Source organism: Molothrus ater, chromosome 10 (genome assembly GCF_012460135.2).
Source record: "Molothrus ater isolate BHLD 08-10-18 breed brown headed cowbird chromosome 10, BPBGC_Mater_1.1, whole genome shotgun sequence".
Taxonomy (NCBI): domain Eukaryota; kingdom Metazoa; phylum Chordata; class Aves; order Passeriformes; family Icteridae; genus Molothrus; species Molothrus ater.
In genome coordinates this window covers 944684-971653 of record NC_050487.2, presented here as the reverse complement: position 1 = coordinate 971653, position 26970 = coordinate 944684, and the positions used below count along the sequence as shown (strand labels likewise).

The following is a 26970-nucleotide window of genomic DNA, read 5'->3' as shown; positions in this document are numbered from 1 at the left end:
AACGAAACACTATTCCTGCAGATTGATACAGTCACGTTGCACCTTCCTCTTCCACATGTGTTGCTTTTTTCCAGAAGGTTATCAGGTAAGGTATTGTTATTTTTGGAGACCTACAATAAATGAAAATAGCCAGTTAGTTCAAGCAGCTTAGTTGTTCCCCCAGAGCTTTACAACCACCCACACACTAAAGAAATAGGATAATTACCCACACTTCACACCTACTCAGCTCCTTTCCTTCTGGGGAACACTCAAGACACTGATTTCTAACAGCTTTCTGCTCAGGGCTGTCACCTCTCCAATCAAACAGCACGGCTTTGGTATGAAGCAAATGCTCAAGTATTGTCAAATTTTACATCTGTTCCATTTCCTTTGTTTTAAGCTATAAAATAAAACCTCTCAAACCCCAGAAATGTCTCAAAAGGGAACAAGGCAGGGTTGAACATCTTTACCACACTCTCAGACAGGACAACTTAGGGCAGCTTAATTCCCCACTGGGGAGCCTTGGCCACTGTGTTCTGTTAGGCATCAGAACTGAGCAAAGGCACTCATCCCATTTCAACATTTTGCTTTGCTTCCATCAATCACCAGATTCCAGCAGCTTGAAGAGTTTAAATGCACCATACTGTTCTCCAGCACAGAATGTTTTCTGGCAGGATGTCACCAAAAACAGTAGGAAGGAAACCACAATAAGCAACACAAGTCAATCTTTATTGAAAACTGAAGTATTAATACATAACAATTCTTGTTACAATAAACGTGCTTTTAAGAATTTAAACTTGAGCTCATCTACTCATTGAATTGCATAAAAAATAAAAAAAAGTATGAATTTTCACAATTGAACTGGCTCAGAATGGAATCTCCACTCTTTGTGTTGATGCAATAGTTCAATGCAGGAGTGAGTGATGCCTTAAAACTTATTCTGGAAGACAACATTGACCTAAACTTAAAAAAAAAGTACCAATACAACTGTTCCTAAGACAGTTTTAAAAAAAGTCATAAAAAGGAAACCTGTGTCTATTTCATAACAAACATGGAGAACTATTACTGGGGCCTCTTGTACTTCCATTGCATGCACTCACTTTTTTAGATCTTAGGACAGGAGGGCAGCCAATAATAGCATTACAATTAAAAAAACCCACTAACAAATCCCTTCTACTTAAAACAAGTCTGTACAGCAGCCAGCTAAAAAAGCTTTCCCAGTTTGCCTGCTAAGTGCCCAAAAGTCACAATCAGTTTAGAAAAGTCATGTTCATTTTCTTGATGTTGAAACTTCAGGGCCCATGAATTGTCCAGATGTAAAAGTCACAAATGGACCCTTACTAGGAGTGAAATTCAGATGTTTCAGTGTTATATGCAACCTGCACAAGAAAAGGTTTCTTGTCCCCACTGTTCCTCTTCCCTCCCTGGTGCCTACAGGACACCTTGCTGCCCTCAGCACCCTGGGCAGAGGCTGCAGAGTGCCCAGAGTCCTCCCAGCAGATGGGAACCAGCTCAGCTCTGGGCCAGCCCTGCACAAACTGCCCACCCTGCTCCTGCCAGGAGCTGGGGCATTTCACCTCCTCGTGTGAGGGGCTCTGCAGGAAGCCTCGAGCTGACACAACACAGGATTAGAAACTGACACTTCTGAATGAGAACAAGGTGAGTGAGCTGAAATGGCCGCGTCTTTTACAGCCTTCCCAAAGGCTGCCTCCCAGGGCTGAGGAAGCTGGACTGACACAAGCTGGGGCTGTGTCCTAAGGAGCACTGCACAAACACAGCCCAGGGCAGCCATGGAGCAGGCACAGCCACAGGCTCTGTGCCACGCCTCTAGCTCCAGCTGGAGCATCACTATTGCTCACCTTCCTAGGATGGGAGGTTTCACACACACAGGAGTGTGGTAACACACAGTTCCCACCCCTGGTTTGACCCTAGAGTTAGGTGGTGGTGTCAGACTGATGTGCTGACCTATTTGAGCAAACCCACGTGAGCAGTGTGGAGCACTGTGCTGAATGAAGCACTGGGGAGTGGTTCCAAGTCAATGCTCTTGCCTTGCTGGCCAAGGAGCAGTGAAGGCAGGACCCTCCAGGAGAGCAGCCCATGCTGAGTACCCTGGAGCACAGCTCTGAACCATCAGCTCTCCTGACAACACCCAGACACTGTGGTACTGGTGGGTGCTGGTTTGCCTGTTGTTTGGTTAGCTTTATCAGTGGATGGAGCGATACAAGGAAGAACTTCAATGAAAATAAAGGACTTTTTCACCTACAGCTGCATCTAAGCATTTAACTTGCATAGTACACTCAAAATGAAGCTTTCTTGAGCAGCAGTCCTGCATGTCTCCTAGAAACTCCAAACAGGAGAGGGTTACAACAAGCATAAGCAACATCTAGCAGTAGGTTGTCTCTTTTCCTTCCTGGTGTTCAGTACCACCACCACACTGACTAGGGCTATGTGGTTTTGGTGCCAATTAGCCATTTTTCTTTCGCTGCTGCTACATTTAAAAGACATTTTCATCAGCTGTTACTGACATAGGGAATACCTTGGTTTTTAAAAAATACTTTATCTAGACGCAACACTTGAAATTTGAATTAAAAAAAAAATTCTTGGACTTCTCTTTGTTATTGCTGCAACAGTTATTTTCAGTTCCAGGTTTATAGTAGTACTTTTTTTTTAATCATATAAAGCTGCCATAAAAGTTTTCTTTTTTAAAGAGAAGCTTGATCTGAAACGTCTTTACTGCACTAGCTCTTTTAAGTTGCTGAGGAGCTTTAGTGCAAACACATACTGCGTTTTCATTTATAAAGGAATTCTAAATAGGGAATGTTATATAAAAAGCAGGAGAGAATGTTTCGTAAGACCCTCGCTGTGTAAACGCCTATTTAATGATGTACAGTTTCCCCCACTGCAGTTTTATATCCATGCTTTCTACTATTTGCAACAAAATACCATTGAGATAGTTATATATACACATATTCCCCCATCCCCCTGCACTGTGCTTTTGGTTACTTTTCAGAAGAACTCCTGGAGACGAGCTCCAGCCTCCCAGTAGGATCAGAATCGCTCAGGACTGGAAGGTGCAGTACCTTTGGAAAAGGTACACTTTCTCCCTCCTGGATGAATCCCATCATGCAACTTAGAAAAAAAAGTGCTCAAGTAAGTGAGACTGCCTAAGTGTTATGGAATACTACACGGAGCCCAATTCCAAGATGACATGGAGGAATCTGAAGTTAGAGCAAATATACAGGAAGTTATATTCATTCCTTGACTACTTCTCTATTGCAGCATTCACGGAAGGTCTCTCCTATGACTTTAGTTCATGAGGATGAGACAGGAGACAGCAAAACTTCCAGCCTGGCCCTCACAGCTCCTCCTCAACACAGCACTGCTCCAGCCCTCAGCTCCTGGTCAGGACCACGCTCAGGACGAGCGCCCCGCGTTGGTGCTCACTGTGCTCTGCCACACCTGACTGATCACAGCTGCAAATCTAACACACACATGGAATTGTTACACACACTGAACAAAGCAGTACACATTCAACTAAGTTTGTCTTGGATCATTTTCTGCTCCATATAAAAACATATGGAAATCCCTAAGCTGCAGTAAGTGCTCATGAGTAAGGTTGAAAGTACTTATTCCAACAACATAGTTACGTTCAAGGCATTAGAAATAAGGGGGCCATCCACTGACAGTGATTCATGCAAAATAAACCTAAACTTTATTTAAAAAAAAAAAAGGGTACAAAATACAGAGAGTGCTTACTGAAAAAAATAAAGTTACTGAAGGCTCTAACCACCAATGGGGTACGAAGGTACACAAGCCTCTCACCAGGGCAGAGTACTGGGATGGCAGCACTAAATCAGCACTGATGCTACCCCAAATCAGCTGCCAAACCTGTACAGGAGCAGAACACCCCAAACAAAGCATAACTAAGATACACAACTTCAAAAAATTTAATTCTGAATGGAAGTTAACCTACGAGAACAAGACAGCCTGATATACCTCTGTGTAAATGCTTAAAAGGGAACAACATTTTATATCCATTTACTGCATAATTTATTGCAGGCAGAATGTATAAAAAAAAAATTGCATCTTTCTGGAATTGTAAATCAAGCAGGTTTAAGAAGAACCTCGGTTTTAATGTGCAATATTCAAATTTAAAAATTTAAAATCTCTCCCATAACAATTTTGGTATACAAATGGGTTCCAAGGCTAGCCCTTTATCCCCACAGCATTTGCTTTGAGGTACTTTAAAAATTGAAGTTGCAAGAAAGAATATCACAAATGACTCATTGCAATGAAATGCTAATCTGCAGTCGAGTCTTATTTTACGTGCTTCCAAGTGCAATTTAGGAAGTTAAAAAAAAGAAAATACTAAGAAAACACATCAAAAGGCTGTAACCAACAAATGGCTCCTACTTCAATTACAAATATTTTCATGAAAAAAACCAAAATGAAACTGCTATTTAAATCCTCTATATTCTGGCAGCCCTACTACAGAGTATCCATAGTCCATACTGCAAGTAGATAATAAGGAAATTGTGTTAAAATGATTTGTTCCCCTTTAACATACTCATCAGGCACACAAGCTTTCCTCAGAATAACATGCAGCTGAACTCTGTTGCAGAAAGCCCTTGCACCTCTTAAGTTTCTGGAAAGCAAGCTGGATCAACTGCACATATGTTTTCAACTGACTACAACATTCTTTAGGAAAAACAGCACGAATTTGCTCAACTGAGAACTAAAAGGAAGAGTTTTTCTATCAGTCTGTGTGGCAGTCTCACTTTGACACATCTTGCATTATCTGAAAGATAGTACTGGATAGAAATCTCCCCAGGACATGCTATTCATTCTGCAGGTGATGCCACCTCCTACTATTCCTAAGAGCCAGTTTTGCCTCAAGGAAGTTTGCCTTATTTACTGGCACACACAGCATTACCTCTGTCATTTAATTCTGATCCTTAAGAGCATCTGTATAACACTGATTCCATACAATGAAAATGAAAAGGTATGAAGTAAACTAATGGTGTGCGGGATGTCTACAGCTTGTCTGACTCATTTTCCAGTCACTCCAATTTATTAGCTGAATTTGAAAAGAACACATCACTTAAACAAAAATATGCCCCTTTGAAACTGGCAACTCCATCAACCTGAAACAGGCTGAAGCACTCATCTAATGTATGTTATGGCATTCTAGAAAGAAACTCACTTTCATGATTCTACCTTGTCAGACCCTGCATACATTACAACAGTGCATTAGTGATACAAGTTGTAAAATACTTCTCGGCTCCTTTGGATTTGCATATGATGGTTTTTGCATCAGTCACTGCAGGTAGATTGAGCAAGCTTTGTTTTTGTGTTTTAACATGCATTCAACTAGATATGGATCAGAATAAATTTATACTCCCTTTTTATCATTATAATTAGCTAAAAAATTGCAAGACAGTCCACAAAACAGGATTTGCTTTAAGACTAACTGCTGGAGTTCCAAGATGTAAGATATGCAGCACTGGAAAATCTTCAGTGATCAGGAATTAGTAGTGTTTAGCCAAGTGTTGAAAGCATTCAGAAGGAAAGTCCTGGTTGGAGGCATGAGGGCTTCAGCACCAACTTTTAAACCTCAATTGCTTGATTGCATATCTCCCATCTTTAAACCTACATTAAGAGGGGGAAAAGAGTGGGAAATACTCTCAATTAGGTGAAATACCATTTGAGTGTGGCAGAACACACTAACATTGCATGCACCACATACACCAATAAATGCCAAGTTTAAATAATGTTGCCCTAGCAGTTATCCTGCCTCATTTTGAGGTAAGAACACACTACATGGACTTGCTCTGGTCATGTCCAGTCCAGCTTTCTGTCAGCACCACCATTGTTTTTAAGGTAGAAGATGGAATATTAAGAAGGTATTTTGTGCTACATTTAATTACCAGCAGTCATGAGTTTATTAGCAGCATAAGTTTCACTTCTTGTATTTGTGTGGTGTGAGACTCTTGGCTGAAATACTTCATGAGAAGCATTTTAGATCTGCAGACAGCTGTGTACCATCACAGCAAAATGAGGAATGGCTGCTACATTACTAACTTAAAGGGAATGGTCACCTGCAATATCAGAACTCAGCACTTCTAACTGCTGAAACAGAAATCCAGAAAAAGTTAAAACAAAGCTCACTTTTGTCAAAAACTAAATGGACTAAAAGTGAAAATTTCAAGTTCAGTTGGTCTGACAAGTCACTAATTCAAATGAAGCTGTTTTCAACTTATGCTAAGAATAACCAAACAAACTAGAAATTAAGTGGGTATCACAAAAACATGAGTCCTTTTGTCAGTTTGACACAGATTACACCACCCAGATCTATCCCACTTTATAGCAGATTTCAAAATGAAGCTCCTTTTCTAGAAGCCCACAATCTAAATTTTGGTTCACACTAAAAATGCTTCTTCCATGCTGACTGCAAGAAGTATGAACTGATACCTACCTGAAACACATGAAACACAGTGAATATATGAAATCATCTCAAGGTTATCTCAAATCATCTCAAGATTTCAGCAGCTTGTGACAAATATTCACCCTCTGAGCAAGGCAAAACACCTTGCCTACATATTTAGCCAATCACAGGTAATTTGACTACAGAGTCAAATACATTCAATTTAGGAATCACAGTACTGCTGAATTGAACAATTACCAATGATTCCAAATTACTGAATATATTTAATTCCAGATGTATTTTAATAAGGCCAACTTAAGGCTCATTCTTTCACATTTGACAATCACACATCATGAAAATGATTCATGACTTGTGAAGAGACAGACCACTCAAGAAACCCCAGCAGGATTTTTGAGTATTCCTGCTCAATTAGAATACTGCAGAAGCACCCCCCATTGCAAAATGTCCCCCAGAGAACCTGAAATGCTGTTGTTTGTAAGAAAGATTAACTGCTTTTAATGCAACTTACACTGACTGCCAGGATGATCACCACTGTGGGGGCACATAACTATAGGTTGGTGTTCCTGGAGCCCGATACGTGGGCATAGTGACTGGATGAGGGGCTACTGGAGTTGGGGAATGAGTTGTCAACAAAGTACCTGGAATGAAGAGAACAGTTTTTAAGTAAGCAAAAATTCTACAAGATAGGGAAAAAAAAAAAAAAGGAAAAAAAAAAAAAAGAAGAGGGGAGAAAAATGGAAGTAATTTTAAAGACAATTACAACTTACTCATCTTCAAAACTACCAGAATTGCTTTGCATTCCAGTCCCAATCTTCTTCAAACCTTTATGTCAGGGGGCCATTGTAGCCCAGTGGATGTTTAGGCCCATGCATACAAAGATATTCAATACTCAAAAATAGCTCTAGCAGAAACCCTGCAACATAAGCAACTCTTCCCACAGCAGGCTTTATATGCCATTAAGAATATTTGATGGTAGAGATAACTTGACTATAAATCAGAATAAATTAGCTCTTGTTTGCATTATTACAGATAGGCTTCTTCCCCACTAATAAAGGAAGCTCTGTTAGTGACACCTAACTCCTCTAGTTTTGAAGTTTCTCAAATTAAATTATAACTTTGACAGGATAGAAACCAGAATCTCAAAACAAACTTATGGCTTCTGTTTATTAGATTTTTAAATTAGCATCCCTTGAGTGAATGTGGAGTTTTCTTTGTGAATTACCCAGGGAGTAACAAAGCATGACATCCCCTCAGCAAACACTCAGAGATGACACTGAATTTTTGATTAAACACCATTCTCTCCAAAACACTACCACCAAATACTGTGGCAATAGGAAGGTGACATCCCCAACCATTTCCCATGACACAGAGGACCTGCAGGTAGTACAAACACACAAAGTGTTGTATCTCAAGACAAGGAAGGTCTGTGATATGAGGGGTGAGCCCAGCACAAGGCATTTTCCTGAGCTCTAAGAGGCTGCCTCTTTCAAGTGGCACAGAGAAATGCAGTGGGAAGAGAAAGTCCCACTCTTGACACTGATATAAGGAGAAACAAAGGGTGCAAGAGTAAGTGATATTCCACATAGACATGAAGAAAAACTGCTGTCCCATAATACTAACTCTGGAAAAAGGATATGGTACCTCCATCCTTAGAGGTGATAGGAACTGCTGAACAAGAACAAACCCTGACTTAGCTGGACTCACTCAGAAGTGCACTGCTGAGGGCACACCTGGAGTGCTGTGTCCAGCTCTGGCCCTTCACTTTGGGAAGGACCTGGGGACACTGAGCACATCCAGAGGGGACAAGGAGGCTGGAGAGGGGCTGGGAACACAAACCCTGAGAGGAACCCCTGAGGGAGCTGGGGGTGCTCAGCCTGGAGAAAAGGAGACTCAGGGCTGCCCTCATCACTCTCACAGCTCCTGAAAGGTGCCTGTGCTCAGCTGGGGCTGGGCTCTTTCTCCAGCAGCACTGACACAACCAGAGCACACAGCCTCAAGCTGTGCCAAGGGAAATTTAGGTTGGATATCAGGAAAAATTTTCACAGAAAGAGTGATAAAGTTCTGGGATGGCTGCCCAGGGAGGTGGTGGAGTCACCATCCCTGGGGGTGTTTAACAAAGCCTGGATGTGGCACTGGGTGCCAGGGTTTAGTTGAGCTGTTGGGTTGGATTTGATGGTCTTGGAGGTCTCTTCCAACCTGGTCATTCTGTGAATCTGTGAAGACACACGACCTGCACGAGTCCTTCTGAACTGACATTTGCACCATTTTGTCAAGTGCACCTGTGGCATCACATTTTGCAATGTAGCTGTGCTCCTCCCAGGCTCAAAGGAGAGCTGCACTGAGAAGAAGGCCTGGTGTGAGTGCACCCACCTGCTGACATTGCCATGGTGGTCCCAGCCACCATGCCCATGGTGACCCCGTTCCCTCGGGGCGGCGGGATCGGAGCAGGGTACATGGTTGCTGGCATTCCATTGGGCTGCACGACTGTGGTGTGGTGGATTACGTGGGGTGGTGCTGCATACAAAGGCTGTGTGTAGTAAGTGCCTTGCTGTTGGGGAAAAAAACAGTACAAGAAGTAATTACAGTGTATCTGTAGATAAATGATAGCTTCTTTCACAAATGTATCATAAAATAAAAGTATTACTCTAAATGCAACGAATTTACAGAGCAGAAGCTGAAACATTTATTGTAACTATTAAAATAGTTTCATTTGCAATTTAACATTTCATCCCTTTTTAAGGCATTTAGGATAACATGTGAAGTAGGGACCTTAGTAGCTCAACCATAAGGGCTCATTCATTCCCTTCCTTTTGATCCCTTTCATATATTAATCCATAACAGGACTTTTCATTAATTCACAACTTTTTATTCAGTTGCTTTTAGTAAAAGAATCCAATGGTTTTGGCAAATCCAAGTACACAAACCAGACTGAGTAAAACTTATTACATGCTTATTAATCCTCTTCAGCTAGTCTTTACATGCCAGGTGAGTTTCCACTACACAAAGAAGGCCAACTTTTCCCTAAAATATCATATTTACTGAAGTGTCTTAATTCTATCCTTTGTAATAGTTTTCAACAGCTTCCCTAGCATGAGACTTGGTAAATCTGTGAAATTACAACAGAAACTTTGTAACAAAAATTATGATAATTTTTACAAACAAAAAAAACAGGACACTGGTAGTTATAGGATCCAGCAGGTTCTGATTAACTGCTGAATTTAGTGTCTCTTCAAAAAGTGAGCACATTACCAGTAAGTGCTGAGTAACTGTCAGGCAAGAGAGGATGTAAAACTGCAGACACACTAAATCACTGTACTAAGAATTCTTACAGCAGGCAGCTAAACATTCTCCCAATGCACAAAGAAATGAATGAGATGAAAAGTTCAGAGTTCCCAGAGAGATGCCAGGGACACAGAGGTGCCCCCAGAGGCACTGTGTGGCTCTGCCCACGTACCTGTGCATACGGGTTCTGCTGGGGGTAGGCACTTCGGACTGGGTACACAGCAGTCTGGTAGGGGTTGGGTGAGGATGAGTAGGGCGGCACTGCCCCACTGGTGGGTGAACAGGACACCTTGTACGGGGTGCCTGGCGTGTAACCTGCAACAGAGGAAACCTGCAGTCACACTCTGAGCATGCTGCTTGCCAGAAGCAGCTGCAACCATTTTCATACTCCCCAGCTCCATAAGCTTCATGGGTCTCAGAGCCTCTGCTGGCCACAGTGACTCTGAGATACGTACAAGCTTCTTTTCCCAGCCTGGCAGTCTAAGGAGGAGTCAGGATTCCTTGTTCTCATTCTCAAGGTTGTTTATTGTTTCTTATCTAGAACATTCTTTCTCTGACCTGCTGAGATCTGTCTGGCAGGTCAGACAGAGGCACACTGCTCACCTCAGAGGTGGTGCTATCTTTTTATACTAAAAACTACATTATTTACCATAACTTCCCAATACCTATCACCTACGTTAGACACTGAGCTTCTACTCTAAACAATCTAAAAGTGCCACCATCACAGCAGAAGATGGAGGCCAAGAAGAAGAAGGAGAAAGACTGAACATGCCCAGATTCCTCTATCTTGCCTCCTGAACCCCCATTCTAAAAACCTCAAAAAATCTATTTTTCACCCTGTGATAAATACACTATCATTCTACTTAAACTTTCATGGCTGAAATCCTCATATAAGGTTGGTAATTTTTTCCATGGGTCAAGATCAAAGGCAGAGGGGTCTTGGGCTTTGTGCCAAGGTCTCTGAGCCCCCTGACAGAGTTTCGAGTCCTCCAGGGCAGTCAGAGGAATTTCTTGAAGGATTTCTTGAAGTACTCACATGGGAGTACTTCATTGTGGCTGTTGGTTTGAGGGATCCCTGGGGAGTCCCTGGGGGCCCCTAAGCTGGATGTTCACTGGTAGCAGCAGGCAGGCAAGGAGACTCCACATGGCTTTTGAGGGTGCTGATTAATGAGGGTTTATTGGGGGTCCCACCCCCAGGAGCAGCAGGGCTTCTGAGGGGGAGAGAGGGAGAGCTTAGGGGGAAAAGGGCCAAGAGAGAATCTGTGGTGTCCCCCCACAGCCTAACAGGGAGATTCAAAGTGGGTGCAGAATAAGCCTTGGGCCAATGGAATTACAGATCCATGGTACTGCAGGGGAGGATCACAGGCTTGGAATAAACTGTACATTTTCAGGGGGTGAGACACAGCATGCCATTTAACAAAAATGTAACACCACACTTCCATTTAGTCCCAATATCCAAGCACAAGGTCTATCATTTGCCTAATACTGGCAACAGACTGGAAACAGTATTTGGCTGTGTCAACTAAGCATGAAAAGGTAACTGTGTACTTGCACCACTTATTTTTCAAGTCTGTGGATACAGGGCAAAAAGCACATTTTCATAATAACACATTAAATACCAGGATGTGGCATATTAGGGAGCACCCCTGCATAGGGGGACTTAGCACATGTGCCAGTCAATTCTCCACACAGCCCCAAATCATACTGGCAAAACACAGCAGCAGTCAACAAAGCTGCTGTAGGGGATGATACAGCACAAGAGTAAGAATTTCAAAAGCCAAAATCATCTAAAAACCTCATGATGGATTTTCAGAGAACAGAGACAGAATCTGCAACCTGTACTTCAACTTACCTTTATTTCTGTTTGTTTTCTGGCATTTTCTGAACTGGCTAAAATAAACATGAAATGCTGTACCTTTAAAACACAAACACTGCAAAGTTCAGTGCAGCTGCAAATTCAACCTGGAAGGCACTAAGATCCTTAAATCTTCTTTTTGAGTATTATATATGTAGACATATCCTTAAACATCACTTAAGAATTGCTTTTATACTACAGTAAGACTTCAGATGCCCTCAGAATGTGGTTGGCATTCCTATTACAAGGCCCCCAAAATCAGCCTGCCTTTTTAAATGTTTGGAACTGTGGAATTTTTAGAGGGATAACTGGCAACTGCTGGTTCATACTGCCCAAAGACAGCTTTTCCTTAATTCCTCCAGCCCTCATCAGACAAGGTCTCAGAGTCAGAAAAAGGGCTTGAAGAGGTATGGAGGAGACTGTGATATACTGATACATATCTATCTATACATAATGTTTATACATATATTTTCTATAATATGTATAATGTTTCTGCATGCTACACTCCCAAGATTATTCCACGGCCAGTGGGAATATGAACACCTCAGCAGCAGCATCCAACAGCTTTAACATTCAGGCATGTTAACACAACAGGCATGATCGAGTCTGGAGAAGGCATCAAGGCCCTTCCTGTGCTGCTGTGAAAAGATCTTGGATTTCATGCAGGTCTCTACCACAGTGGGAGACACAACATCCACAGGTACAATTTGTAATTAGTTGGAATTGAATAAATTAGTACCAAGGCAGTGCAAGAAAGAACAGACACTTGGTAATTATAGAAAAAAAAAAGAGTATCAGAGTAGAGATCAGGTTGATTTTAAAAACTGCCTGGAATGGGCTGACTTCAATATAGAGAACAGATCTGAAGTTGTACAGCAGAGAGAATTTGTGGCATTTGTGCTGTCAAAAATCAGCCTGTGCAAACAGCATGATGACACGTGACCTTCATTCTTCTTGAAGAAGTCTGGGCTTCTTTGCAATTTCATGACACCCTTCAAACTAAAAGTTGCTTAGCTAACAAAGAAATAGGCTGACTGTTTCTTTGTAATAGAATTTTTACCTTTAAAAAAGCTCTACCACAGCACTTACTCTGAACTCCTGCTTTTAGAGATCCTAAGTATTTCACAGATCCAGCATGCTGAGGAAGTAACTTCTATTAGTATGGAGAGCTATTTGTGGTGAAAACCTCAGCTACAAAATGCTGAATGTGAAGAATCACTGCAACCATGTCCTCAGTGAAGCCCACTTTCATTCTAAAAACCCACTGATGCAGCTGCACAGGCAATTTCCCTTTCATTCTTGCAAAGGGGTAAATCTGCACAAGAGGTATTCTGCCATTGCATCCATTTTTTCTTCTCCATAATATGGAACAAAGACCTTAACAGTAAATGACAGGAGAAGTCAAAACCACAGTAATTTAAGACAGTTACCTGTAAAAAAGCACCCTTTTGTAACAGCAGTGGCACAGCACATTCAAATACTGCTGTGTAGTATGAATTTACAAAAGCTTTGATTCTACAAACAAGCTGTTACATCAGAAAGGTTAAAAAAAGATATAAAAACATCCCAGCTGTTAGGACAAAGTACTCTAAGTTGTTATCTGCCTGAATTAGAGGTCTGTACATTTTGAACTTTTGTTCACAGATTGAAGAGCAGCTAAAAATGAAAGCTATTCTTAGCTCTGAAATAAAAGTGTACTTCCTATTCAACAGCAATAAAGACTCAGTACTAGTTTTTAAAAAATTAATGATATTCAATGGCAGAATATGATTTTTATGCATCTTTATTTATTTCTTTTTCTTAGAAGTGAAAAGGTTCTTTCTTTGACTTTGGTATATAGCATGAGATATATTCCAAGATTAATCAATGCAAACTAATATTACAACATGACTAAGTCTAACAGGTCTAGAATCTTTGCCAGAATTCCCATGGTTTGTTCAATTGATTCCATGCAGCTTTTCCTCAGCTTCCTGCAGCAGGATTTACCAACTGCAGCCTGTACTAGGACTGGAGCTACCTTCAGTTACCTGCTCCTAGCATCAGAGCCTGCAGCTCCTGCTCAGCACAGCTGCAGGATACACGCAGGGCAGCACAGAAGGCAGTGAAACTGAGAGGCCTGACAGAAATAATCCAAATAATCAAAACCCACGTGGGGCTCTGCCACCTGAGCAAAGGGATCCCCCCGATGGGAACTGCTCTCCCTTGAACATGGCTCTCAGGGTGAGCTCTGGAGCAATCCAGTGCAGATGCAAGCTGGCATCACCAGATATGATACTGGCACAGCGGCAATACCCAGCCATGGGACTGGATTTTTTTAGTTTCTGCTATCTCTAACATTAATCTGCCTCCTTACTTTAAATTCAAGGCCAAAGACAAGACAAAGTGCAAGCCTGCACTCATTCTGCCTCTAAGCAGCAAACTGAACAGTGACAGAGGTTGTACCAACAGAATCCCACACAGTTCCAAGGAAAGCTACACACTTTTAACAGGTTCTGCAGGCAAACATTTTACATGAGTCTTTTGTCTCACTAATTGCTGCCATACCATGAGGAGTCTCCTGGTAGTTAATGAAGTCCAACCATTACAAACTGAACTTCAATACCAAGCAAGCTCCCACAGCATAAGATTCCCAATTTCAAGCAGAATCCTTTCCTACTGCCAGAAATTACACAAGGGCATTCAGGGACAGATTTGGTTTTGTGCCACATGTAGCTCTGGAAAACTGGCATGATACATGGAAGTGGAAGAGTTCTGAGGATGCCCAGCTCTACATTAACAAAGCAATGTAAGGAATTCCTTCCTATACAAAATAACCATAGGGAGAACACTGTTGTCTCAGCATGTTCCTGCTTTAAGTGGAAATTAAACACTACCAGCTTCTGTTTGGTTTGAGGACTAGCACATTAAAATCATGTTTTACTAGTGAAAGCAGAACTACACAAAAAAAACTTTGGTGAGTGCCTTGTTCTTGTTTGTTTTCCCACTCCCCTTTTGCTAGGCTCATCCCATTCCCTTCCTTAAATGACACCCATGAAAGTGCAGTAACCTGAGTCCTTGCCCTGCATCCACAATGGTGAATTTATCCAGCAACCATCAGCTTGTGCAAGACAATCCTAAGGGCAGAGAGAAGCCAGCAAGCTGAACTTGGAAAGATACAATTTAAGAAAGGGATAAAATAGAAAAGTCTTGAGGATAATAGACAGAAGAAAAAACAGGAATCTGGAAATGACCAGAAGGATGCAAAGCAAGCAGAGCCATGAAAGAAGCAGCAAAGAGAAATGCAATGCAAACCTCAAGAATCATCTGGAAATACAGAAAAAAACAGCTAAAACCTCAGGTGTTCCCTTCTTGAAAGGTGCATGCAGTATGACTTAAGATTATAATATTTTTAATTTATCAGATGATTCCTCATGAGTCATGTTCAAGGCAATATAAAACTTATCCCACAGTAGAAGTGTTGTTGTGAGCCCCTACAGCTTTTCCTCATTCTTGCCTCCAAGCCCTTGCAAAGGCCAGTCCCTGCTGTGAGCCCCCAGTCCCACATACCTGTTTGGAAGGTAGGATTTGCTCCAGGATACATGTTGGGGGAGTAGGCAGGAGCAGCCGCTGCATAGCCCATTGGGAAGCCAGCTGGGAGAAAGAACACACCACAGTTACCTTCTAGGCTGACTTTACTCTCAAAGCTCCACTGCACATGCTTTAACTGAGGCAAGCCAACAGCCTTCAATCACATCTCCTCAAATAAAACATTGCAATCTTCCTCTGCCAAGCCCCCTGAAGATGAATGCTAAGTGAAGAGAGCAGCTATGGTTTCACAAGTCCATTCTCTCTTCCAGCCCTCTTCCAGCCATCTCTGTTGGTCAAGTAACTCTTAAGTTAGTTGCAAAACCAAGTTTTGTGTAACTGTCCTGCACTCCTCCTCCTGGTGTGACATACAAACAATGCCTTAAGATTTTCACTTTTGTGTTTTTCATATATTTGTAATCCTGCAATTCTTTACTTTCTAGCTCTAAGCTCCATATAGAGTATTAGCTACTGTCTTCACATTTTGGTCAGAAAAAACAATTCCCCTCCAGGCCTGGCAATCAAGGACACCTCACTGCCTCAGGCCCCAGAGATGGAAACAAAAGTGAGTTGGGGGGAGCAAACTTGAGGCAAATGATTTCATTACCTGAAGCTGGAATTGAAGATTGACCCCCAATATGCAAATGGACCAAACTTACAAAAGTGTGAAAACCTGTGAGCCATGGTCCATTTTGGGTGTAGCCCCTGGGGGGCTTTGTCTGCCCTGAATACCCTGGGTACCTTAAGGCCCTTCAATAAATGTAACTTTTGATTCCCTTAACAGTCTGCCTTCTGTTTTTAGGTAGCCCCCAAAAAGGCATCACATACAGTACTTATCTGAATGGACTTTTTCACAGAAATAAATCCCTAGAAGTCAGAGTGACTCTGGCTCTCCAGATCAGAGGTATCTCAAGTAGAAAGTACAAAGCAGTAGCAGCCCAAATTGCTTGCTGAATTTGACACATATTTGCTACTACACTGGGTACTAAAGAAGCTCCCCAGGTTCAGACACACACTGTGACAGCAGTAACGAGTGATTCACAGAGGTACTGGCAAAATGACAGTGAAACACTTCTGCACCAGAGAACACTGTGATATACTCCAGTGTAAGGCACAACACAGCACGAGCAAAAGCTTGTTACCTGAAAGACACAAAGCTTGTTCAGATTAAGTGAAATTTCTGAATTAATCATAGCTATTAGTTTTCCCAAGAACCTATTTACATTATTCAAATCTGTAAAGCCAAGTAATGTCTGTATTCAGAAAGATGGAGTTCCTACCACGTTCTGCTCTCTACTTAGAAAGATTTCAGCTCCTTCAGATAAAAGGCAATTAATATTTGCATACCCACTGTCAGACTCAGAGCTCAGTTTTAAACTGCTGTTCAAATGGGAAGGGTTTTTTTTTCACTATGAACCCCAGAGTCCTCAGCAATTACTCCCAACAATAAGAATTACTTAGCTCAGGACTATATATGCTAACCCAGTTTTGTAAAGCACTCTGTAAACATATCAAGTGACATACACTTGGCACTACTGTGAGGTGGTCAGCATGGAGAAGACTAAGAAAAGCCTTAGGCTTAAAAATCAAAGTTAAAAATAACATCTCCAAGTCGTAACAATTTTCAGAGTGTAAATAGCTCTTCAGTTTTCAAACTCCCAAGGTGCTGGTGCAAAGCTTTAGTACAACTTAACCTTACTCAAACACACTACACATCTGCAACAGTGTGTGTGGGAAACACTTTCAGTCCTTTCTTTCTTTGTTCACAGCTTTAGGTGCACTGAGGAGCACTGAGCTACACAAGAAACAGGTCATTTGTGGAAAATGTAACTACAGCAAGCAGCAGTTTTAGCTTCTACAAGGAACTTCCATCCACATAGAACATTTGAATATTGATTTCTTGCTGCTGTAAAACTATCCAGCAGTCTAAAATAGGTGTAGTATAATATAAACAGTTATTAAATATGCAACAGCTTTAGAAACACATTGCCTTTCAGTAATGCATTCCACCTACTGCTGTGTTCCTCACTTTCTATCACCATGCAACCCATGTAAATGCAATGATTTGGAGTGGAGAATCTGCAGCTTTTAATTTAGGAGAAGCAAAGAAGAGGGAGTTAGTCATGCAACATTTAAAAAAAATCCTAAAATGCAATTCTACTTTTCATTTTAGAGAATGTGCTTTGTATTTATCCCACAATCTTAAAGCCTGGACCAGGCACTCAGCAAACTATCTAATGGAGTAACACATCATTGACTAAGCTGAATTTAGGGGTCAAAATTGCATGAACTGACACATCAACTGCTGCAAGGGAGAATTCTAAGTAACCACCTTGTAGCATGACATTTAAGGCACTTCTGCAACAATTCTATTTCAATTCCAGATATTTCAGTTATGCAGAATAGCAAGCAAAGTACTTACATAATTAAAAATATAGTCTAGTATATATAATAGTAGAATAAGATATTGGAGATTGTAATGTTGTTTAAACTGCTATTTATGAATTTACAATAGTATTTTGTCCTAAATAAATTAAGATACAACTTAGTTTAGTATAGACAAAAGCCTCAATGCAATATGTAGATACTGATAAGTACAAATCCCAACCTGGCTAATATAAATCTGAGTTTAGAAAATGAACAGAGCTAAAGATATGAAGTTATATTCAAATAATCCATAATAATCTTTATCTAAAACAAAGGAAAGGCTGGAAAAAGCAATCCATTATAAATACAGAAATTACTGTCCCATATATTACATTAATTAGTAAGCCTCTGCTGCTTGCCTTGTTATAAGATTACTACAGCCTTTATAACTCAGGGAGTAAAACCATCCTGCAGGACTTATGGTTACATAGTGCCAGCTTTATAATTTATTACTGCACCATTCCAGTCGCTCAACAGACCTAAAAACATTGAAACACATTTTGTGTTTCCCTTAAAAATACTGTAGAAATCAAGGGAGGTACACTAGTTTGAGGAACATGAAAAGCAAAAAAAAAAAAAAATTAAAATGCTTTTGAGACAATCAAGCCAATAAGCAGAATTCATTCATGCACCACTGTTTAGAAGGAGGAACAGAGAAAAGTAGAACAGGAAAATGAATTTTAGTGCATTACCCAAAGTGAAAAACAGATTTAGGAATGGTAAATACCACTAGGAAAATATAGTACAGCTACCAAGAATATAAACAGTAGCAGCACAGAATAATTTCTGCCTCCCAACACAGATACCAACTAAATCATAAAACTGCCTCCCTGTAAAAGCTAAAGAAGTTTGACTTCTTATGAAATGCAAAGCTGAGCAGAAAAGACCCTGCAGCCTCTCCCAGGATGGAAACTCCCTTCTGTCAGATAACAGAAAAAAAAGACAGCATCAAGACATGCTGCTTGAAATGTCTCCCAGAGGCACCCAGGCTTCTCTTCAGCCTTCCTGGAAAGTTCTGTCCAAATCTAATTTTGCCTCATCCAACTTTTAGACTATAGAGACATCAGAAATGAAGCCTCCTTGCACATACATTAGGAGATGGGGGGGTGGGGGGGAACCTAATGAAAAACTGTAAGTCAATGAGAAGCAGATAAAACAATAAATTAAATGTATTTCCGTTTCAAAAACATTTTCTTGGTGCCACCTTTGATGTCATGCTTTGGGCAGTGAGAGAACAGACAGCATGAACAAGAATTAGAGGATAAAAAGGTTAACAGTGCCAGTCAACTGGCAGCAGAAATAGATTGCCTCCTCTTCTTGCAGGGCGTAATTATTAGAACTCCTAAAATAAGCTGCATTGGAAGAGATACTGAAGTTAGAAATATAACAGAAGAAATAACATCACTCTTGAAATGTCACTTTTTAAATTTAAAAGCAACCTCATCCCAATCCCAAGACAGATTTACATGAAGGCATTCATAAGTGACTGTTTCTTCTTGACCATGAGCAAAGAGCAGTGTAACCAAAACTCGGCAGAAAACGGAGCTGCTTACCTGGATAACCAATTCCTTTGGCATTTGCATAGGGAACCCCAGAAGATCCCGGGCTATACACAGGATTCATGATTTCAGTAACTGAATCAGGAAATAAAGAAAGAAAAATAGGATTTACTTCAGTGTAGGCAAAGCTTGAAATTGCAACAATTAATATGAAACTGGAAACAAGTATTGGAAGAAAATGTAACAAACGAAAAAGGAGCAATTCCACCACTTCTCAACTTTAAAACTGTAGCTACAGGCAGGAAAGAATCACTGCAGGAAGAAGTTTCAAAGCATCCTAACCCTCAGTCAGCCAGAGAATGTCTCAGGAATGAAACATTCCCTGTTGTGGAGCACGCTTTCAAAATATTTCCATAGCCCAGAGCTGCCCCGTGGTGTGCAGATCCAAACCCACTGCAGGGGTTCTCCTGTGCTGGACTCCTCTCCTCCTGCCATCTGTCAATCACTCAGCACCTCCCTGCCGTTTACCAATCACCCCGCTCCTCTCTACCATTTATCAATCACTCAGCATCTCTCTGCCATCCACCACCCTTGCTCTCTTCCCAGCTCTTTCCTGAAGCCTCTAGCCAAAGGATGCAAATAAATACTCATGGTCTGTTCTTACTGGCACTTGGAGCCTGGCATTCCAGTCCTTTGCCAGCACTAAATTATCAAACATCCAACTGCTACAGAAGCAAGTGGCAAAAGGCTCTGTGCATTTAGAGACCAGCCCACATCTCTTTGTTTACTTCCTGCCAAGTTCCTCAGAGCCTGTGACAAGCCAACAGTCCTGTCCAGTCATTTCTGAATGATGCATTCACACAAAACCCAGGCTCCTACAGCCAGCATCACCCACAGGAATAAAACCAAATCCCTTTTCAAAAAGAACTCTGTATGCAAACACCAAGGAAAATAAAATTGCATTGAAGATGCTTCTAAGTGCCTCATACAAGAATACTGTTTGCAACCATTATTCCAATATTTTAGAAAAAAATCCTTCATATTTAAAGCTCAGTATCTTCAATCATCTGACTTTCTGCATATATAGGCAGACATACACAGATCTCCCAGGAGAGGTTTTCATATACATAGATCTATAGGTTTCTATACACAGACCTTCACAGGGGAGGTTTCCATTGGGTATTTGAAAAAGGTTCTGCCCCCACAGGGTGACTGGGCACTGAACAGGCTCCCCAGGGCAGTGCCCACAGCACCAGGCCTCACACAGCTCAAGGAATGTTTGGACAATGCTCTCAGGACATGGTGGAATTCTCAGGGTGCTGTGCAGGGCCAGGAGCTGGACTGATTGTCCCTGTGTGTCCCTTCCAACTCAGGACATTCAATAATTCTTCCTGCAAGCACCCAAGACAGAAAGTCACTCTATGAAACCAGACTTTCTTATTAACTGCTAATAGCTGACACCTGAACTTCCTCTTCTACATCTTGAGATGCTGTCTTACTTAAACCAACTGGGTGTTAAGCAGTTAAACACAGTTTAGGGAAACTTTGTAAATGAAATTTATGAAACAAGGAAGTTTAATTACACATGCACTACCTTAGTTACAGGATATGTTATGGCAGGAATCCAAGTGGAGTTTATCAGTATAGCTGCACTGATAAACCCAGGGTAAGTGACTCTATAAAGCATAAATAGTTTGCTTTTTAAAGGAGCACTAAAACCAGCTCTGTGCCAAGAGAATTAGCAGCACCTGGTACACAACAGATATAAAATTGCCATTTGTGCAAAATTAGGAATCAGGAAGCGCTGTCAGAAAGTTCATAACCAGGTTTCACAAAACACTCCAAGTCAATATAAGATAATTAGAAGATTCATCAGTTTCATGGGCTTCCTCCTCTCACTTTCCAACAATACTACTTACACAGAATTGCCTTTTTTATTCAGATTCATATGTGATTACACATCAAGAAAACAGAATCCACTGAGCTACAAACCAAACAAGCTGCCATTTACATCACTCAGGATGAATAAAGCTCCCCAGAGCAGCATGTTTTAATCACCTGACCCACACCTAGAGCCATTTGAAACAAATCTCTTTGAATTGTATACAGCAAGCTATACTTCAAGAATAAAAAAGTGCCTAAATATAGTGCTATATATAGTGCTTAAAGTGCTATATTCCACTGAAGCCCTGTGGAGTTTTAGCAGCATTAACTCTGTGCCATAATCAACAGGTGTATTTTGCTGGAGCAGCATTTTCTTTTAGCAAGGCTGCTCTTTTCTCCCTTACTTTCTTCAGTGTATCCTTCTCCCTCAAGTACAACTCTCACTTACTTGTAAACTTTCAATCTGTTCCCTTTATATCTCCCTGCACTTTCTTCTCACGTGCATTTCTGCTCCTCTTTCAATGTTGATTTTGTCTGTAAATTTACAAAATCCTTAGGGGCTCAAGCTTCACTTTGGTTTCAGCATTTCCCAGTTATGGGGTTAAAGCCTTAAGGAGATGGATAAACCTTTCCACTCAAATAACACAGTGCTCTCCCACAGCCTCATATCCCACAAATGTGCTGCTCCTCCTTGCAGTCCCCACAGCAATTAGGAGAAAAGACTCTGGAACCTTCTCACCATTCTGAATGGCACTGAACAAAAAAGTGTCAGGTGGAAAACCAGCAAGGGCCTCTTGTGAATATTTAGGCTAAATACACAAAAACATCCCAACTATTAGAAATATCAGTAGACAAGGACTGCAGAGCAACACATGGACATACACTATGGGAGATGGCCTTAAGAGGAGCCACACAAAAATGAAGAGGAGGAGGAAATGGATAGAAAATGTCAGACAACACAGATCTGATCTCAAAGGAAGTACAGACTGACAGAGAGGAACTCCATCTAAGTAAGGGGGGAAAAAACCCCTATAACACTGGTAGCTTCAAGCTGTTCACTTCCACTGCAAATGAATCTGTGCTTCCAACTTCTCACACACAAATTAATTCAACTTTTGGTGGGACAGGGATGTACTTTCACCACTGACAGACAAGTCAGAGCCACCAGCCTACACAAAGTGCTCAGAGTCTGTAACGCAGACAAAATGTCAGACCACTTCTAATTAAAAATAATTATTTTCAGGTCTGCTCTGAAGGACCCAACATGTGTAAGTATAATTATGTAGTATTACCCAGTGGTTGCAATCATCCCACTCTTACCATAATTTGACTTGGAAGGGCATCTGTTACACTGAGATGTGGAACCTTGCAGTCCACTTCCCTGGAATGCTCCAAGTCCACATCAAACACTAGGGAGGACTGGTATAAAGGGAACCCAAAGAATTTGTGTCTTTCAACTGCTTTGTTGGCATTCCCTCCAAAGCATTCTCATGTTAATGAATATGCAAATCAGTGTCTACAGTGCATCATCTGTATATAAATTGCACAGAGCTAACTGTATATGAATTCCTCTTTCAGCTGAAATGAAGGCAATCATACTTATTAAAGATGCTCTGATTAAAGAGTGCACAAGGATGCTGGGAAGTGCAAACCTTCACCTTTCACTCTTGCTAAAGCCAGGCAATCAAGCTGAGTTCTCATCAGGCCTGTGAGATCTCATCTTGGTGCAGATACCAGGACAACCATCCTCCTCTCAAACCCAGGTTTTGGGAAGCTGAGCACAAAGGCCAAGCGCTGCTAATGCTGAAGCTCTAGCACTCCCAGTTGGATCTGTTCTGCACACAGCTTTTCCTGCTACACCCAGGAAAAGCATGCTTCTAGGGAACTCTGCTTTTAAACATCATCTCACAGAGATGAATGTAAGAACCCACAGATCAATGCAAACACTGTGAGACAAACTGCACATCCCTTTGCAACACATGCATTTTGTTACTCCTGATTTTCACATACCAGAATAATAATCTACCAAATGCCATTTAATGCTCTTTTGATGACAATTCCACCACAAGAGTTGGGGAGGAATCACCAAACACCTTGACTAAAGCACACTGCTGTGGCCCAGTAATGCTTTCCTTCTAGGATCTGAAGCAGACTCACACACACCAAGCCACTGCAGTGTTTAACATCGATCCATTCTGGAACACTTTCAAAATGCCATTTGCCATGAAATTGTACAAATGACCCAATTTGCACTTGCTAAGTTACTTACCATCTTAATAACACTCTACATTTTACCCGTTTGACTTCCAGTCAAAGCATAATACAAGTAAAAGACATAAGAGCCTGGTAATGTAAAAGAAGTAATTTCCACTGCTAAGTAACAAAGAAAATAGTTCATGACACTTCAGCTCTTCAAATAACTGACAATTAAAGTCTGGTTACACTATGTTCTCTTAAACCTTCAGCCACCAAACAGGCCATTAGATGCAAATCCAAGGCCAAAAAGCAGGTACTTTTCTCAGAATTAGTTAAAAAAGGGGGGATCATGCTATAAAGACCAAGACAAGGCACCCCATGCTGTTCTGGTACAGGCAGGTAGCACTCAGTTCCTTCCATTCATCCAAAGACCTCAAAAGCAGTCTCTGAATTTCCCAGGAAGGAGGAGAAGCCTGTTCAGAGCAGAGCAGAGCAGAGGTTTGTGGCAGCCCAGGAGAGCAGGCACTGGAATCAGTGCTCACAGAGCTGCCATGCAATCCCTGCACTGGGACCCCTCACCAGCTGAGCAGATAAGCTGCCTGCCAGGATCCTGGGCTCTGATGGAGGAGGTTTGGATAAAGGATTGCTGGTTTCCATCTATCAGCTTGAGAAAACTGAGACACACCCCCAGATGGCCAAGACCAGCTCCAGTGCAAGGGAGGGAGCAGGACTGGACAGTGACAGCACAGACTGAGGATGCAGAGCCACAGCCAAGAAAAGGACAGTTATCAACTTTGCTCAAAGCTCACACAAAGTAAAATACAAAGCTGGAACTCTCATTCCCATGCAAGCCTTCCTCCCCTGCTTGAGTTACAAGATGCTGTCACAGAGAAAGAATAAGACACCTCCAAGCACTCCATGTTTTGTGTGCATGCCTCTTTTTTCCTAAGCCTAAACCCAGGAATGGAGCAGTTCAGGCTTTGCAATCCTTTCTAGTGAATACAACTCTCACCTGCAAGCCTGATCTACCAAGGGTTTGTTAGGGGTGTTTTCCTATGTAAAATACACCTACATTAACACCAACACTGCTTGTGCTCAGTGTCAGTAAGGACGGAGACAACATGATCAGATGTGAAAGACTCCACAGTTTCATGTGTCATTCACACGAACAAAACCCACACAGAAAACATAACACAAAGATCCTGCTTGTGATCCAACTTCATTTGTACATTGTGGCATTGCTCTAGTCTTCAAATTATCACAGAACATTATCAAAACCTTCCTTTCTTCAAAAAAACCGCTCTAACTTATGGAAACGTTAAACAAACTGCATAATATTTCTCTAAGTCTATAATTTCTGTTGTTGCTATGGCACAAGGGGATAGAAGTTGCCAGCTCCAATCCCTGCATCTCCTGTATAACTTCGAATTTGCAGGTATTCTCATCTCAAACAGGTCCTCAAATCACCAAGTCCTTACTGTAAGAATCATAGAAGCCTGTCTATCGCCAAATTTAGGGAAGTTCATCAACTACGAGAAACAGAAAAAAATCAAATTGGAAGAGTACAGCTTCACTACCTGAAAGAATTGTATTTAGAACTTGCATTTAGCCCCAGAGCTCTGCTTCTTCCTAAAATCCTAGAAAGCATTTTTTCATTACATTAATTTTCAATTTATTCCCTATTATTTTTGAAATAACATGAAAGTGTCACAAACCACAACGGACACAGAATTTCCAAAAGCCTCCCGAGCCCTCCTCCGTTCCAACCTCAGAGTTAAAATGTGTAATTACCACCCCAAACGCGCAGGAAAGGCTGAATTCTACCAGCGTGGAACTTTTATGACACTGACAATTACACATCTTGCAGCAAAATCGCATCAGAGCAGACAGAAAGTCTGCTCGCAGGAGGGAACACGCACACGGAGATTCAAGAACAAATCAAGTTTCACAGACGTGAATGTAAAAACCCACAGATAATGCAAACACCGTAAGACAATTTGCGCATTCCTCTGCAACACATTTATTTTCTTCCTCCTGATTTTCACAGTCGTGCAGAAACACCACCAGAAGAAGATCTGCCCTGAGAGCTGGCTGGCTGCCCTCATGGAACCCTGACTTTTTACCTCTCTCACAGCACTGATTTCACCATTTGCCCGCTGTTCCTACGGCTCCAGACGATGCAGAAAAGCACAGCAAGCCCCGTTAGTACCTCCTCCCTTTCCGCCTCCCCAGAGACCGCCGAGGGCCGAGAGGGATCGGTGCCTGCAGCTCCCGAAGCCGCGGGCACACACGGCCCCCGCACGGCTCCAGCACCGCTCCCGCACGCAGCCGCAGCCCCGGGGCGCAGCCGGCCGGAGCCCTCATGACGCCGCGCTCCGTTTGCACCGAGTTCGCACCCGGGCGATGCCGCCAGCGCCCGGCCCCGCCGTGCCCCGAGTGGGCCGGGGAGGCCGCGGGCCCTGCGCAGGTACCTGTTACGGCCGGAGGCGGCTCCCCTCCGCCGGGCGGGCCGCGGCTGTCCCGGGATGGCGCAGCGGGGCGGGCCCGGCGTGGCCGCCCGCGTCCCCCCCGTTCCCGGGCCCGCACTCACCGTGAGCGGCGGCGCTGCGTGCGGGCGGCGCGGCGGGCGCTGGCTCGGCCGTGCGTGCGGGTGCCCGCGCCTGCGTGCGTGCGTGCGTGGGAGCGTGCGCGGCCCCGCGGGCACGGGACGGGACGGGACGGGAGGGGGCGGCCGCTCCGCGCCGGCCGCACCGCACAACTGCGCACCGACCGCCCTGACGTCACTTCCCCCCGGCGGTCACGGGTGCGGAAGGCCGGGGCACGTGAGGGCGCGGCCCGGCGCCATGGCGGGCGGGGCCAGCGCGGCCCGGCCCCTCAGCGAGCGGGGGAAGGGGGGGATCTGCAGCTCCGGGCCCGCTGTGGGACACAAAGGTACCGCCATGGAAAGTAAATAGGTCAGCGGAGTGGTCTCAGTGCACGTTTCAGTGTCGCTGCGAGCCTCAGTGGTTTGCTGCATATTTCTAGTAAAGCTCCTGGCAGCACAGCTCTCTGGCTCTTCCCTCAGCCTTGGTTAGATGCATAAAACCAATGGCCTGGGGCACAGCAGCTTGAAGAAAGTGCTTGTGTGGCACACGGTGAAGAAAATGAGGCTGTCTGGCACGGTTCTGGAAGTGCCATCTAGTTTTCACGTCTGTTTTTTGAAAAAAATCCGCTTCCATGAAAGCCTCTCCAAGTCCTGTGGAAAACACGGTTTGGGAGCTGTACAGAGCTTTGTGAGCTGCTCCTTCCAGGGGGTGCAGTGTCCCAAGGATCAGGGACCTTCTGCTGAGGGAAGAGGCAGAGCCTGAAGGTCTGTGTGAACTGAAAATTAGGGAAAAGAGGGTTTAATCCTGAAAGCAGGATTGAACAGCGCCTCCAAGGGTGCAGCAGCCCAGTAAGGCACTCCTGCTGAGACATGGGGTCAGGGCCTTACTGGGCTACTGGGCACGCTTTACGACTTCTGCAAGCTGTGGAGCTTTTTTCCCTGAAAATCACTGCCACGATGGAGACACCTCCTTAAAATCCCTGCTTCCCCAAGTTTTTGTTTGCTCAGCAGGCAAACCCAGAAAATTTTCTAGAGGTTTGAACTGCACCAAGCTATGTACAAAACTCAAACAGAAGTACATGGCAAATTAAAACAGGTATGATTTATAAGAGATTTATAATTTATATTTCTGACTAATTCTCCATTCTCCAGGTGATGGATGCAAGCCAGCCCTACAAGTGTTACACCTGCCTGGCTCTGTCAAGGTCATCCTCAGACAAAGCACTCAGAGCTCCCATCTCAAGAGATCTAAAAT

The 26970-nt window shown here is 42.7% G+C and overlaps 1 protein-coding gene across 2 annotated transcripts; it reads right to left on the bottom strand.

Moving 5' to 3' along the window:
- Positions 1 to 687: 687 nt before the first annotated feature.
- On the bottom strand, positions 688 to 25834 carry FAM168B (family with sequence similarity 168 member B). Of its 2 annotated transcripts, none has more exons than XM_036388453.2 (7): positions 25722 to 25834; positions 19106 to 19186; positions 15108 to 15191; positions 9879 to 10021; positions 8795 to 8972; positions 6933 to 7062; positions 688 to 5628 (listed from the first exon to the last, which is right to left on the bottom strand). In XM_036388453.2, the coding sequence occupies exons 2-6, from the start codon at positions 19173 to 19175 to the stop codon at positions 6950 to 6952; spliced, it is 588 nt and encodes a 195-aa protein (XP_036244346.1). In that variant the 5' UTR covers positions 19176 to 19186; positions 25722 to 25834; the 3' UTR covers positions 688 to 5628; positions 6933 to 6949. The 2 variants fall into 2 exon arrangements, with proteins under 2 accessions (XP_036244346.1, XP_036244347.1); XM_036388454.2 differs by lacking the exon at positions 25722 to 25834 and adding an exon at positions 25603 to 25698.
- Between the last annotated feature and the right edge of the window lie 1136 nt (positions 25835 to 26970).